At 38.9% G+C, this 16029-nt stretch overlaps 1 protein-coding gene across 3 annotated transcripts in view; it reads left to right on the plus strand.

Annotated features, from left to right (window-relative positions):
- Positions 1-13585, plus strand: part of ttbk1a (tau tubulin kinase 1a) — a 49643-nt gene extending 36058 nt beyond the window's left edge. For 2 of the 3 annotated variants that reach the window (XM_028971698.1, XM_028971699.1), the window contains 2 exons: positions 8906-10221; positions 10386-13585. In XM_028971698.1, coding sequence (XP_028827531.1) covers positions 8906-10221; positions 10386-10731 — 1662 coding nt within the window. In that variant the 3' untranslated portion in view covers positions 10732-13585. Of the gene's footprint in view, positions 1-756; positions 4331-8905; positions 10222-10385 lie in introns of those variants that run through there. The other variant, XM_028971700.1, reaches the window with a different exon arrangement.
- Positions 13586-16029: the final 2444 nt, after the last annotated feature.

Genomic DNA, 16029 nt, shown 5'->3' on the forward strand with positions numbered 1-16029 from the left:
TAGTATTGCATGAATTCCTCTTTAATAGCTAAAAAGCACAATGACCATTTGAACTGCACTACTTTCAGAAATAGGGACTGACATGAAGCATTTTGCTTATAGGGCTTTTCTGGTCCACTAACTCATCCTGACTAGCATCAGAAAATATGAACAAAGAAGAGAAATTGATAAGCATTCAGCTATTTAATAACATGCTCTGTTTCAATGCATTTTCTCCTCGAGGGCTAAGTCACATGTTTTTGGCCTTTTTGAGAGTTTGCCCCTGTGATCTCTCCTCGATCTTCACATTTCTGCTGCCTTTGCCTGACCTACTGTATCACTTAAAACAATGACAAGGTGATGTCACCCAAGGAGAAAATGCCAAGGGAGCTGCACGAGAAGAGAGGGGGAGAAAAAGAGAGGTGTTCTGGGGTAAGCACAGTCTAGGAAAGTCCCTTGTATATCTGTTTTATTCCCCATGATGATTGTGTGTTTGTGTCTGTGTGCTTGAAGAGATGTGTTTTTGATTGGTCAGGGAGCCTGAGCAGGGAAACCCCTTGTCAGTGGCCAGTTGCCATTCAGTTTAGAGCACAGAACGAAACTTTCTTCATTGGTATAGCACATTTCTTCTAATAACTCTAGGTCTTGCCTATCTATCGATTCCATGATTGTTCACCCCCCAATGCCTGCATGCATGACTGTTTATTGTATCAGTAATTTCTCTTTTTTTGTAACAGTCTTTCTGTCATTCTCTTTTTCACATATTTCTTTTTACAGCTGGATGAAGATAGACCTCATGGTCCTAGACCCAACCAGCTACGTCGTCTAGCGTCCTATGTGTTCTCCTCAACCACACTGGAGACAGAACATTACCCGCATGGTGCCAGTTCTTCTTTCATTCAGCGAAGTCGTTCGGCTGAGAGTAGTCCTGCCCATGTCCAAGGTCGTTCAAGCTCACGCCGCCACCCTCCACTGCAGACCTCTGGAAGCCCACGGAATCGGCACTCTATGCTCAATGTTTCGCGCTCGCAGTTCCAGCAGATGCTGTCCAAGCTTATGAACAAAAATGCCAGCTGAAAGCTCTTCCATGTATATACACATAAAAAGACTGCATATTGAACACAGTAAAGCAGGAGCAGAAAGGAATGCCAAAAGGAACCTATTTTTCTGATGCAATAACATACCTGGCTTATTCAAAGCTACTCAAGCCAAATGTAAGTAAAATGGCATATGCAGGAAAGTATTATACACAGAAAGCATTCTGTGTTCATTCTGAGACTCACCATCATTTGCGTCCTTTTAATGAAACTTCAACGCATGTTTTTATATCGTCCATTAAAATTTGCATTCTTGTCAGTCAGCATACTGTAGGTCATAAGGTGACATCCCAGGACAAGTATAATAACACAAGAGGCATAAAAGGCATATTAAATAATGAAAATAATGAACTAAATAGTACTTTCTGTAGGGAATCCTTTTTGCTTAAGTAGTTGGTAATTACAAGCATTTAATTCATGTGAACATCTTACATAGCTCATTTTTTAACCTCAGAATATTCCTATGTCCAGAGTTAATCAGGTACCAGGGAGGAAATATTTAGAAATTATTAAAGAGATTATTACAGAGACAGTTGTAAGACAGGAAAGTATTTTCTGTTTATTAGAATCCCTCCTTCATTCTGACATTGTAGGTCAAAATGTATTTTTTTACAACAGCTGAACCCTTTGAGTCTCTGATTCCTTATGGGATTTTAATTACATTAATGTATAAAATGTAAAATACGGCTGCAAATTAAAGCATTGAACAGAGCAAGTGAGAATAAAGTTTTTCATTTTGCTTTATTCAGAACAGAGACCATATGAAATAAAATATATAGAGTCAGAACCATATAAAATATTGGCTCAGAATGTAATTTCATTTAAAACGTATTACAAAGGTTTTTGTTCTGAAAGTCAGCAAAATTTTTAATGGACAACCTCTACACAACCTGTCTCTTTATCCTATAAAAAAAGTATGATCACAGTAGCATGAAAAGCCTATTTTCTGTGTCCCCATAGGCTAAATGATTCATTGATTCAGTCATAGTAAGCATAGCTGAAGGGACAGGGGAGATATGCTGGTTCTAATGAGAACTGAACCAACTAGTGGGTTTAATGTTTTATCGTTTAGCCTCAGAACCCTCAGTCAGCATCATACATCTTTGTTCAAATATGCTACATGTTCAAATATGCTACATATGCTTTTATAAAGAGAATGATGACTATGCAGAATTATATATGAACCTAGAGCACTTTCATTGAGAATTCTTATTTTAATATAGCTAGCTTGTATTATTGAATTATCAAGTGTTGTCAAATGTATGTCAACTAAATTAGCATGGTGCAATACATGCTTCTAATATAAACCACTGTAAAGAGATTCATTTAATCACGTGTGGCAAGGGCTATAAATGAAACATTTCTGCACAATGTCATTTTGTATTGATTTCTGTTAGTAGATAAACTGTTTAGCATCCTGTACGTTTGGTTTATTTATTTATTTATTTATTTATTTATTTATTATTATCTAAACTATTTTGTATGGCAATGAAATATCAGCTATGAGAAAGGGGTGTTTCGTGTGTAATTACCCAAGTGTCCTTGTGTGCTTTAGAGGAATCAAGAACATGTTAAAAATAACATGTCTAAATGGACAATTGGAGGCAGATAGGAGAGGTTACTTGAGGTTAAATTGTATTTGGATTTTAGTTATGCATAAGGCTATTGCACCTGGTGTTGCATGAGCATCAAGTTTGACTTTGCCTATTGGATAACAGTCCATCCATGACTCAAATGGTTATGGTAGGTTGAAACTCAGCTGAATTCGATTGTGTTCCTGAGGAAAAAAATACAATGTAACCATGAAACAATGTTTTCCTAATTGCTCATGAAGCTGTATTTCTAGATAATCACCTAATTACTTCATAACCATTTACATTCTTTCCTTTTTGTTTGTTGTTTGATTTAATTGCCTACAAACTACAGTCAGGCGATATTTTGTAAGCCTATATAACACACCGCTAGGTGTATGTTGGTATGTCTGAGTGAATGTTCAACATAACGTGCCAGTACAAGCTCCTCAATTGCACTTCTTTTGCACATCTGCACATCTTTTCATTTGCAGTTCACACTAACAGACACATATTGCATATCATTTTAAACAAGACATTGAACTATATACAAACGTGCTATACATGACTTCATGAAACAAAGAAAAGGTTGTGTTAATGTGCATGAACAGTCCCTTGAAAAAACATATGCAGCTATTTTATGTGGTTTTAGCATACTGTACAGTAACTGCAGGACAATTTCACAACCTGAAACAGCATCAACATGATTCAATGTACAAGGTATTCCTGACACACAGCCACTCACAATTCTGCTTCAATTCTTTTAGTCATGAACTTCCACTTCAAGAAATCTTGATGAAAACACCATACTTTAATGGATTCTGTAAACATCTGCTACATTTCAGACAGCAATTGATAAAGCAGTATACACACTGAGATGTACCGGGATGGGACATACTCCTCTGCTATATTGGTTACGCTATAGAATGCACAGGGGCTGAAAAGTGCTCCGTATCAGTGCTCCAGGTATTTTTCTGACATCCATAAAACATAGTTTCATGTCAGACCACAAAATATGCAATCTGGTTATCCATCAGATGGAGCAGACAAAGTCATTGATGGCAGTGCAAACAATGATTTTTTTTGGATTAGCATGGTTATTTAAATAGTAAAACATATTTAATAAATAGAACTGCAAAAGGGCTGAATATTAAATATACAATTTATTTATACATTTGTCATAAGTGTTAACTCATTTGCCATTTTAAAACATTTTAACACAAAAACATTTAGGGAGTTATTGATACTGTACTCATTGGAATGGAAACTGAAAGTATCAACACATAAAAATGACTTGTAACCTTTGAATTAAAATAATGTTTCTGAGAAATGTATGTTTCTGAGACTGTTTAAAATCTGACACTATTAGATCAAGAGCCATATATACCATGTGTTCCTCCTGATTTCTTTTGTAATGTCACTGTAAAAGATGCTTGTAATATTTACAGGTAAAGCATGTATTTAAATATTTTGATATATTAAAACTGTAAATATAACAGCTGAAGTAATCAGTTTTATGAACAAAGGCATGACAAGTTGGTTGTAGTCGAAATGTACAGCGTGGCTTTATGGAAAACACTTGAAACATCCAAAAATGTTTAACTGTGTACTTTTACACAGGGAAAATCCTAACATGCATTTTTGTGCCTTTTATATCCGTACATATGTATTCGAGACAATCCTGAGAGGCTTGTATACAACCAAAATAACATTAAAACTACTTGATTGAGAAAACGATAAGTTGTCCTGTATTATTATTGTTGTTGTTGTTGTAGAACATTTTTTAAATCCAGCATTAAGCATGGCTGAGCATAGTCCATGTAAGTTATAGTTACAGTAGCAGATCCCTATTGTCAGGGTTAGGGTTACCTTGACCTCCCATGTCACATCTAAGCATATACCTGTTTAATTTGTTCCTTAAATAGAATGACAGCTATCAAAAAATGTTCCTGAACAAATACATTTTTTAAAAAGTGTTCATTTCAAACATAATTTGTAATTAATAAATATTTAGTTGCATTTGTTTGATTCCTGTGTGGGGTCTTTCTGAGTTTTGCATATTTACATGTTCAAGTGGAGCCTTATGCTTGCAGTTTGCCAATGCATGTGTGTCGGGGCACATTTCTTCAGGCACACAGAATTATGCATGATCAGATGAATATATTTAAATGCACATGGTTGACAGATAGATTCTTAAGAAACCATTCATTACAAAATGTTCTGTATTAAATGCTATTTGTGTGTATTATTTTATCTTGAACAACTGAAACATTCAAAGGAAAAGGGACACAAGGGACATTCAATGGTTCTCACCAAGGCTTGAGACCTTTTATTATGGCTTGATCACATATTGAAGGGAAAGGCCAGGCTATGCAGATTTCAAAGTAGCATGAATTCTCAAACTCAGAAAACAGGAGAAGCTACCTGAATTTTGAAGGCAGCTGTTTCCTCAGTTTCCAATGATGGCAAGAAATTATAGTTAAAAAAGGTCAAGCCGAAGAAAGAAATGCTTGTAGGATTGCTAGAAAGACAAATAAAAAACAGTTTCTCTGCAAAGTTTGACATTCTTTAAATTTGAATAAAATAAATACTTTTCATATACAGGTAATACAAGTAACGTAAACATTATATTTTTAGTTTTATGCACATTATAGTTTTAAGTTTTATGCACATTTCAAATTTGATGCTGGCTACAGGTCTCAAAATATTTGGGACGGGCATATTTACCATGGTGCAGCATCTCCTGTTCTTTTTAACACAATTTGAATCTGTCTGGGCATCGAGGTTATTAACTTCTTGCCTTTTGGTGTCCCTGTATTGCCATATGTATGTTTCCAGCTGTTCAAGAGGTCGTTGTCATCTTGGTTTAATGATGTGGCAAATGTTCTATATAGGTGAGACATTGAGACTGCAGGCATGACAATTCTGGTCCTGGACCTGGTTTTGTCCTTGAACATCGCCTGGAGGAGAGCATATGTTGCTGTAAAACCTTTATACCTTTCAGCATGCATAATTCCTTCCAAATCATGCAGACTGCCCATATGCACCCCAATACCATTAGAGATGCTGCTTTTGAACTGAATGCTTATGACATGCTGGAAGGTCTCCCTTCCCTTTTAGCCCAATAACTCATGTATTGTTGTCTGAGGGCCCAAAGATCACCGGTATCCAGTAAGGGTTTTGTCCTGCATTGTAGATGATGCAATTTGCAAAGCCTTTGCAATTGAAGAACCTCTTCCCATCTTTATTTCTGAGAGACTCTGCCTCCCTTTTATAGCAGACCTGATATCATGAATTAGTTTCTAGATGTTTCCCCAGCTGAATACGTTCTTGTTTTTTCAGCCATTAGTTAGTATAGAACCTCTATTAGGAATCACGTTTTTTAAAATGATTTAGTGGTTTTAAAATTCTTGTTGTTTTCATTTAATTCAAATGTAAGCAACTATTCTGGAATTCGGGTTGTAGTTCATTCATTGCAGTCAACAGAGGAAAACATTTCTTGTGGTCCATTCTAGAGAAAAATGTTTGAATGAAAAGAACACCTCTCCAATTTAATTCCACATGATGTAAAGTACTGGACTGTGTCGCTCCGTATAAAACTGTGCTCCCTCATGCCAAACCGGAGCCATGGCTGAATGATGCAACTTGTGAAGCCAGATTCATTTGCAGAAGAGCTGAGCGCTAGTGGAAGTCAGATGGGCTTCGCATGTCATATGAACTCTGGAGAATTGGCATACATATTAGAAGACTGTGAGAGCCATATATAAAAACCGCTGGGGCCTGTGATTCTTTTCTTTTCTTTTTTTATGAAAAAATTGGCAAGATTAGGTTTAACATTGTTATTCTCCTGCTCAATCCATTCTCTGATAACTTCAGCTCCTTTACTTTTTGCAACTTTGAGCCAGTATCTTTCTGATAGTGTCAGTAAATGTAAACTTTCATTCTGTCCAACCGACCCTGTCCCCCCACAATTGGGACAACCATAGGCCCTACTGTTCAGGTAACTGTTGCCTTTCCACTGGTATTGTGCCTGTTTTGCAAAGAGGATGTAATTGATCCTTTATTGGAAAAAAAACAGGCATGGGCATTTCAGAGGTATCAAACTATAGGCCTACTCCAAGCTTCCACTAATGGCGATAAAGCTTTTCACAGCACTAAGTCTGCATTTGTCAGGTTTTTTAATGACAGGGGGACAGTTCTGGGGTGGTTCAGGTCTGGGACCAGAGACCCCAAATGGATTTAGGTCCTTTTGATAATCACCTCAAGCCCTCGATCACAAACCTTGTAATCACTATGGGCTGTGACAAGCAAGCCATGGGCTGTGACAAGCAAGTCATTGTTCTTGTTAAATCTAGCTTTAATCATGTTTTTCATTAAAACAGGTTGTTCACGCTTTTATATTTTGGCTGCTAGACTACTGTAATGCACTTTATACCGGAATTAGTCACTATGTTTCAGTTTGTCTCGGGAACTGAGATTATTATAGGAGAATTGAACCAGGTTTGAATTGAGCTAGGGATAAACTGAAAGGTCATACAGTCAGGTCCATAAATATTGGGACATTGACGCAAGGTTAACATTTTTGACTCTATATAGCACCACAATGGATATCAAATGAAATGAACAAGATGTGCTTTAACTGCAGACTGTCAGCTTTTATTTGAGTGAACAGTTTGCATATGTGCCTCCCACTTGTTAAGGGACCAAAAGTAATGGGACAGAATAAGAACCATAAATCAAACTTATACATTTCAATACTTGGTAGCAAACCCTTTGCAGTCAATTACAGCCTGAAGTCTGGAACACATAGACATCACCAGGGTTTCATCCCTGGTGATGCTCTGCCAGGCCTCTACTGCAACAGTTCCTGCTTGTTCCTGGGGCGTTTTTTCCTTCAGTTTTGTCTTCAGCAAGTGAAATGTATTGGATTGAAATTGGATTCAGGTCAGGTGATTGACTTGGCCATTGCAAAACAGTCCACTTCTTTCCCTTCAAAAACTCTTTGGTTGCTTTTGCAGTATGCTTTGGGTCATTGTCCATCTGCACTGTGAAGCGCCGTCCAATGAGTTCTGAGGCATTTGGCTGAATGTGAGCAGATAATATTGCCTGAAACACTTCAGAATTCATTGTGCTGCTTTTGTCAGTAGTCACATCATCAATAAATACAAGAGAACCAGTACCACTGGCAGCCATACATGCCCACACCATGACATTTCCAGCACCGTGCTTCACTGATGAGATGGCATGCTTAGGATCATGAGCAGTTCCTTTCCATCTCCATACTCTTCTCTTCCCATCACTCTGGTACAAGTTGATCTTGGTCTCATCTGTCCATAGGATGTTGTTCCAGAACTGTGAAGGCTTTTTTAGATGTTGTTTGGCAAACTCTAATCTGGCCTTCCTGTTTTTGGGGCTCACCAATGGTTTACATCTTGTGGTGAACCCTCTGAGTCTTCTCTTGATTGTTGACTTTGACACAGATACACCTACCTCCTGGAGAGTGTTCTTGATCCGGCCAACTGTTGTGAAGGGTGTTTTCTTCACCAGGGAAAGGATTCTTTGGTCATCCACCACAGTTGTTTTCCGTGGTCTTCCGGGTCTTTTAGTGTTGCTGAGCTCACCGGTGCATTCCTTCTTTTTGAGAATGTTCCAAACTGTTGTTTTTGCTATCTCTCTGATAAGTTTCTTTTGTTTTTTCAGCCTAATGATGGCTTGCTTCGCTGATAGTGACAGCTCTTTGGATCTCATCTTGACAGTTGACAGCAACAGATTCCAAATGCAAATAGCACACTTGAAATTAACTCTGGACCATTTATCTGCTCATTGTAATTGGGATAATGAGGGAATAACACACACCTGGCAATGGAACAGCTGAGAAGCCAATTGTCCCATTACTTTTGGTCCCTTAACAAGTGGGAGGCACGTATGCAAACTGTTGTAATTCCTACACCGTTCACCTGATTTGGATGTAAATACCCAAATAAATCAAATAAATAATCAAATAAAAGCTGATAGTCTTCAGTTAAAGCACATCTTGTTAGTTTCCTTTTGATATCCATTGTGGTGGTGTATAGAGCCAAAAATGTAAACATTGTGTCGATGTCCCAATATAACTTTTGTCTTGTACAAAAAGCAAGCTGTGATATTTGCCTACCATGCTGGGCACCTTAACCTTTAATTCATGCCCTTTTATGCATTTAATGTATTTTCGTACTTTTTTGTGTTTTGTAACTTTCTGCTCTCTATCTTATTCCCTAGGCATTGTCATGCACAGTGCCGGAATCAAATTTGACAGCCATTTCCCCGACTGACTATCGCACTAAAGCTCAGGCACAGGGAAAGGACTTGTTTCATATTTTGCCACAGCTTCAAGCTAAGCGGGCTGACTTTCTGACCATCATGCTAACTTGCTCCTTGCACCAGCGGCGAACTTTCACTGCTAGTCCACCTGAAACCCAGGACGAGGGCCCAAGAGATGATGATGTCACCAAGAGTGATTCCGACAGTGTGGCTAGTCAGAACAGCTCAGAACGGAGCCAGGATGGAGCCGCATCTACCCTGATGGCTGATGACCACAAACTTGGCACCAGGGAGCCAGTGTCTGTGGCTGACACTGATCCTGAAGTTGACCAAGATCAGGAAGACATATCCAAAACCCTAGTCCTCTTCTCCCCGGGAGATTTTAGAAAGACCTCCAATGCAATAGACACTGTAATTGAGACAGAAAAGGGCACTTTGGAAGCCATGATCCAAGGGAATGAAAAATCACAACCAGTGGGGGCCACCACACACACCACCACCACATTGAGATGCCAACCAGATTTATCCACAGCTCTTGTCATACCAGTTGATGGTACTTCCCCACTGTTCGCCAAAGTTGAGACAACTCAGCTGAATGTTATGCCTTCCAGTGACTCTCCAAAAATAGAGGGAGAGCAGGAGAGTAGAAATCAGATGGGAATTCATGGAGTGGTCTGCTCCACTGAAATTCACTCCATTGCTCCTATAGTGCGACCAGAGCTCCTTCTAGCCGATGGTGGCAAGATAAAAAATCACAATAATGTCACTGGCTTTGACACTCTTCAGTCTACAGAGTCAAGGCCTCCTACAGTGGCCCTTCTGCATAATCCAGAGAAGAAACATACTGAGTCACATGTGAAACATTTAGTGGTCTCAGAAACTTTCAGATCTCCAAGAGCAAAATCTAGAAGTCGCATTCCCATCCTTGTCAAAGACAAGGTCACAGGCTCAGAGCATTGCATATCATCCAAAAACCAAGTGCAGAGGAAGGGGAAGAAGGGGACAGGCCATGCACCGTTTGTTGTGGAGAAGCAGCAAGGCCGCAGTTTGAGAACAGGTTCCAGGGCCACATGTTCTTCTTATGATCCCAAAAGGGCATCTGAGAAACTCTCCATGAGATGTTCTGAGCAGAGCACCCACAGTTCAGAGGTAAATGGAGAATCTACACGCAGTGGCTATCGCAGTAGGATCCCTAGACCTGTGAGACCAGTTGCTCAATTGGTGGCAGTGCCACCCCCTCCAGTCATCTTACCTGGGTCTGCCATTAGCAGTAGGTGTGTACTTTGAAATTTCCTTCATTAAATGAAGTAAAAAAAAATGCTGTCTGGTTTTTATAAGTTTTGTTTTATTATAAAAGTATTATTTATTAGAATAATTTATTGTTTATTATTCAATTTCTGAAACTGAATTTATTGTATCTATTATATTATTATTCCAGGCCACTGAAAGACCAGCAGTCAAAATCCACATGCAGAAGACCCCAAACCCGCCTGCGATGCGTCCTTGGAATGGCACACCGCAGCATGAGCTCCTCACACATTCCAGCCATTTCGAGAGCATCAAGCACCTCCCCAAAGCGGCCACAGCTCCAGGCCTCAATAAAAGAGGTGTTGTGGCAACCAGTTTCCAGACATATCAGTGCAGCTCCACCTTCACGGTTCAAGACTATGGCTTATGTTGGATCAACCAAAGGCCATGCAGCACAGCAATCAACCTCTTTGCCGGCTAGAAACCAAACTAAAGGCACAGTTGACACAAAAGGCAAGAAGCTTTCTCCCAGATGATATGAGCACATTGAAGAACAGAAAACCACACAGACGCTTCTCCCTAATGAGCTTCCAAAAATGTACATTAACTGTAAGATAATGTCATGTTGTCTTGGTGCTATACAGTGGGGCAAAAAAGTATTTGGCAACCACCAATTTTGCAAGTTGTCCCAGTAGGCAAGCATCTTGGTGGGAAGAGATGCTGTTGGAGCATTTATTAGAAAATGGAATCACTGACAATCTGACTCAACCTGAGGCTCCATGCAAGATCTCACCTTGTGGGGTGCAAATGGTCTTCAGAACGGAGAGAAAATAGTCCAGATCCACACGGGAGGAACTGGTCAATGATCTGAAGAGAGCTGGGACCACAGGAACAAAGGTTAATATTATCAACACACTACTTTGTCATCCTGCAGCGCCTGAAATGTCCCCCTGCTTTAGCCAGCACATGTCCAGGCTCATCTAGAGTTTGCCGGAGACCATCTGGATGATCCAGAGGAGGATTGGGAGGATATTATGTGGTCAGATGAGACCAAAATAGGGGTGGAAGACTGCTGAGTTGCAGCCCAACTACACCATACCCACTATGAAACATGAGGGTAGAAACATTATGCTTTGGGGCAGCTTTGTTGCAAAGGAGATAGGATGACTGATCTGTATTAAGGATAGGGCGGGTTAAAAACCTCCTTCCATCAGTGAGAGCATTTAAGATGAAATGTGGCTGTACAATGATCCCAAACACACCACCCAGGCAAAGAAGGAGTCTCTACGTAAAAAGCATTACAAGGTTCTGGTGTGGCCTGGCCAGTCCTCAGTCCAAAAGAGTATCTGTGTCCAGCGACAGCCCTTCATAAGATCGGCATGGAAGAATGGATCAAAATACCAGCTACCTGGTGAAGACCTACAGGAAACATTTGACCTCTGTCTTTTCCAACCAGGGTTACATTACAAAGTATTGAGGTGAACCTTTGCTATTGACCAAATACTTATTTTCTGCACCATTAAACAAATAAATTCTTTAAAAAATTGTACTTATGATGAAACTTGCATACTTCGCCCATCATTTTAAGTAAGACAACTTGAGCAATTGGTGGCTGCCAAATACCCTTTGTCCCTCTGTATGTATGTAATGACCTCAGGTATGTATACAAATTTGAAACCCTTAAAGTACATAAATCTGGTTAGTACTTAAATAAGGTTTTTTATATTCTTCAATACTGTAGTTACAGAATAGTTACAGAAACAGCCCTTTGAACTATATTACTATATTACATAGCTGCAGAAAATAGGAATATGTGTCCACATTGTCAATAATGAAGACATTATTATAAAGCACAAAAAAACAAATGGTGCCTGAGTCTGGGCACGAGGCACAGGGGCATGACATAGTGGAAAATGAAACAAAAAGTGCTTGATGGCCAGGACAAAATGGAAAAGCACTTTAGACAAGGTCTGAACAAAAACAGTCCACTGACATATGTGTAGGGACATGTTTACAAGACAAGTGACCAAGTGAGGAAAGCCGTTTTTAAGTAATAATTCTAATTTAGTCAAATAAGAGACATGTGAAGGTAATTACGTTGGACATCCCCTTTTGGGCCAGGACTCGGGCTTTATTTCAGGTGAGTACAGCAATATTTCACATGGTTCCCACTTCTTCTTTTTGGCCCACACATTACAAGGCTTGCACACACAGCTCACCAATACAAATTAAAATAAACTCACACCTAATAGCTCCACACATCAGGAAGTGAGATAATCTGCATTGTTTCCTTTTGACATAAAAGTGAATTTGACAGAAATCTAGATATTCTATATATTCTAGATCACCAATCATGCTAAATATGTGCAGGCATAAAACACCTTACCATCCTTGCCATGGCCATCTTTGAACATATGTTGGCACAAGGTGTTAAGTAACTGTTGTTTCAAACTACATTTTTATACTAAAAATACATGATAAATGAACAAATGCTATCCCTGTGCTGACAAGTCCCTGGGTTTGTCTGTCTCGCTGCCAGAGTTGTAATTTAAGTGGGTGGGTGCCTGGAGTGTGGAGTTGCAAATTAAGTCAGGTTATCAAAATAGTGAATAAAACTGATTATGTTTGGCCCTTCACACTACATGAATCCTATGAAAAATCAGAACAGTATTTGCACTTGTTTGGGTCTTAAAATGATCCATTACTGTATTGGTGTTGTTTCAGTGTTGTTTCATATTCAGGCTTATCTATTTTTTACTATCTATTTAGTTACGGATCATCTTCCACATGTTTTTACATTTGCCTACAGTGTGATTTAGTGTGTGAAATAATAATTGTTAATAATTAGTCAATTATGAAATTATGCTGTGTTGTGGGGACTGCTTTCTCTGTGTCATACAATTTGTTTGCCATTACCGTTACATGCATTCTGTGTGGGATTGTTGTGACAGGGATGTCATTCACTCTAATAAGAGGAAGTTGTTTATCACATTATGTTGTTATGCGTATATAGATAAATTACTAAACTGGCAAATAATTAAGAAATAATTTAATAATTTAACTGATCAATGTATCCATATCTTTCTTAATGATACATTTGTTAACCCAAGGTTCCTGAACCTGGGTTCAGGAGACACTATTTTAGAATATATATATTTTTAAATTAATTTGTGCTTCTGCCTGCACAGGAAATTCTGTAAATATAATTTGCCTTGGTCTTATTGGTTCGTGTTATAACCAGGCATTGAATGGACAGACATTAAGCAGACATGGAAAGTGAAAACATATTTGAGATGTTTATTAAAGATTTAGAATCTTCCTCTTTTGCAGATGTTAAGAAAGTTGCTGTTACTGATGTTGCCAGTAAAGTTTTTCACTTCCTAGACCATTTGTATTGGTATGCTCTGCTAATGGCTTTTTCTTGTATTAGCTGACCTTGTGTGTCTGCCATTCATTCTATTAAATATGAAGTACTCCTATAAATACAGAATATCCAATAATAACATAACCAACATAACCATAACATAATTTGAGTTCCAATTGTTCCAATTGATTTTCTGCTCATCCAGGTTTGTGGGTAGCCTTCTAGCAGCAATCACACAGAGATGCTGAGGAACTAAATAATTAATAAATTAATTCATTAGTGTCCTCTGCTTTTAACCTACCACCCTTAGTGAGCAGTGGGCAGCCATGACAGATGCCCGGGGAACAGTGTGTGGGGACGGTGCTTTGCTCAGTGGCACCGGCAACCTTCTGATTACGGGGCTGTTTCCTTAACCGCTAGGCCACCACTGCCCCAGAAAGTTAGAAGCCCATCGCCAGGATTGAAACATTGGACTGGGAGATTAGATATCCAGTGACAGAGTTGAAGTATCCCCTGAGCTACCCAACATAAAAACACAAGAGCCTCGCCTCCCCGTCGGGGAATCGAACCCCGGTCTCCTGCGTGACAGGCAGGGATACTCACCACTATACTAATGAGGAGATGACAAGGTGTACTTAATGTAGTGCGGTGCAAAATAATTCTGTTACAATTGTTCCAAATGCCTGCCTGGCTCAGGGCAAGAGTGACATGAAGAGGAGCTCACACACGAATGAAGAAGAAAATGTTTATTAATGATAAATAAATAAGAGTTATGGCACTGCTTAGATTGGAGAAAAAAATATCCTTAGAAGCTGCCTATTCTACCTCACCCAAAGAAAATATAATTAGAAGCTTGAGAACTGAAAATGCAAATATTTTAGCAGTTAAGACACAATTTCTGTTGCAAAGACCGCATTTATAGAACTATACCATTGGATCCAGGTAAATACCTAGTTATCAGGTAAAGCTAAATAAAAAAAATCTGTTGAAAACATTTATGAGGCTTTATACTCCTCAGATTAATCCATTTGACGCTGCCATTAAAGAATTTCTTAACAATATAAATCTTCCAAAACTAAATGTTGAACCAATTGAGGCTATTGATTCAGACACTGTATCTGAGTTCTGAACAATAGCACGAAGGCTGTTCATATGCAGGAAAGCTTGTCCACCTGCTGGGAATTTGTTCATTCTCTGTATCAGTAAGAGCCCAGAGTCTTGTGAGTATAATTCTTGGGTAGGGCAGACTGATATTCTTTATGTTTTCTATAGAAAGATCAAAAAGCACAGGTTGTTCATGAGGAACTGAAAAGTCTTTTTGGAGACTTTTTTCATTTTGGCTTTATTTTCTCTTTCTCTTTTTGTGGCCAACAGGTCTTAAAAATGTTTTATGGGCTGGTCTGAACATAGTTTGTACATTATACCACCTAACAGTTGAATAAAAACAACTGGTCCTTTTTTACATCAAGTAAGTAAGTAACTTTGACTAAAATTTTATTGGGATTTAAACCGCCAAACTTCTGATTGAAGAGTGACTTAAACACTGTGTGTCGCAGTAACAGATTGTAGTGATTAAATGAGCAACAACAGTGAATATTCTGATGGTCGGGGTGTGAGGCATGAAAGGCGTAAAGTGAAGTGATTGTTATTTGCTCAGTGGCACCTTGGCGGATCGGGATTCAAACCAGAAAGCCTCTGATTACGGGGCCGCTTCCTTAACCACTAGGCCACCACTGCCCCTAGTATTCCCAGGCAGTCTCCCATCAAAGTACTAAACAGACCCAACCCTTCTTAGCTTCCGAGGTCAGATGAGATCAGGCGTTCTTCGGCTAGTATGGCCATAAGCTTTTTGTAGCCAAAAGCTGTGCAATCAGAAACAACTGAATATACAAGATGAACAGAGTTAATTGCCACTGCAACCACTCACGTACAGTAGGACACAGCATGCAACATGAAGTGTATAAAACCTGCAGTTTGAGAAAATGTGTAACTGTGACAATTTGAATAATTTTGCCAATCAGACCAGTTAAATAGCATGATTTATAGTTTAAATATATATATATATATATATATATATATATATATATATATATATATGTGTGTGTGTGTGTGTGTGTGTGTGTGTGTGTGTGTGTGTGTGTGTGTGTGTGTATATATATATATAAATGTGTTTGTTAAAGGAACACAGACACAACACTCTGTTCAATGAGTTCCAAGCACTGAAGGATACAATGTTTCCTGTGAGCAAATCATTTGAACTAATCTTTTTAAATGTGAAATGATTCTAAAGATTCAGTACATGTGAAATCCAGATGCGAACTTACGATCTTGGAGTTGTGAGGACACGGAATTCCAGACCACAGGGACCACTAAATATGGACGTATATGGAAGGCACCCCACACCGCTCCAGTACGCGGAGCTGTTTCTTTTCGACGATCTCGAGTTTGTCTGTGATCCTTTAGTCAGGTC

The sequence above is a fragment of the Denticeps clupeoides genome, chromosome 3 (genome assembly GCF_900700375.1).
Source record: "Denticeps clupeoides chromosome 3, fDenClu1.1, whole genome shotgun sequence".
Taxonomy (NCBI): Eukaryota; Metazoa; Chordata; class Actinopteri; order Clupeiformes; family Denticipitidae; genus Denticeps; species Denticeps clupeoides.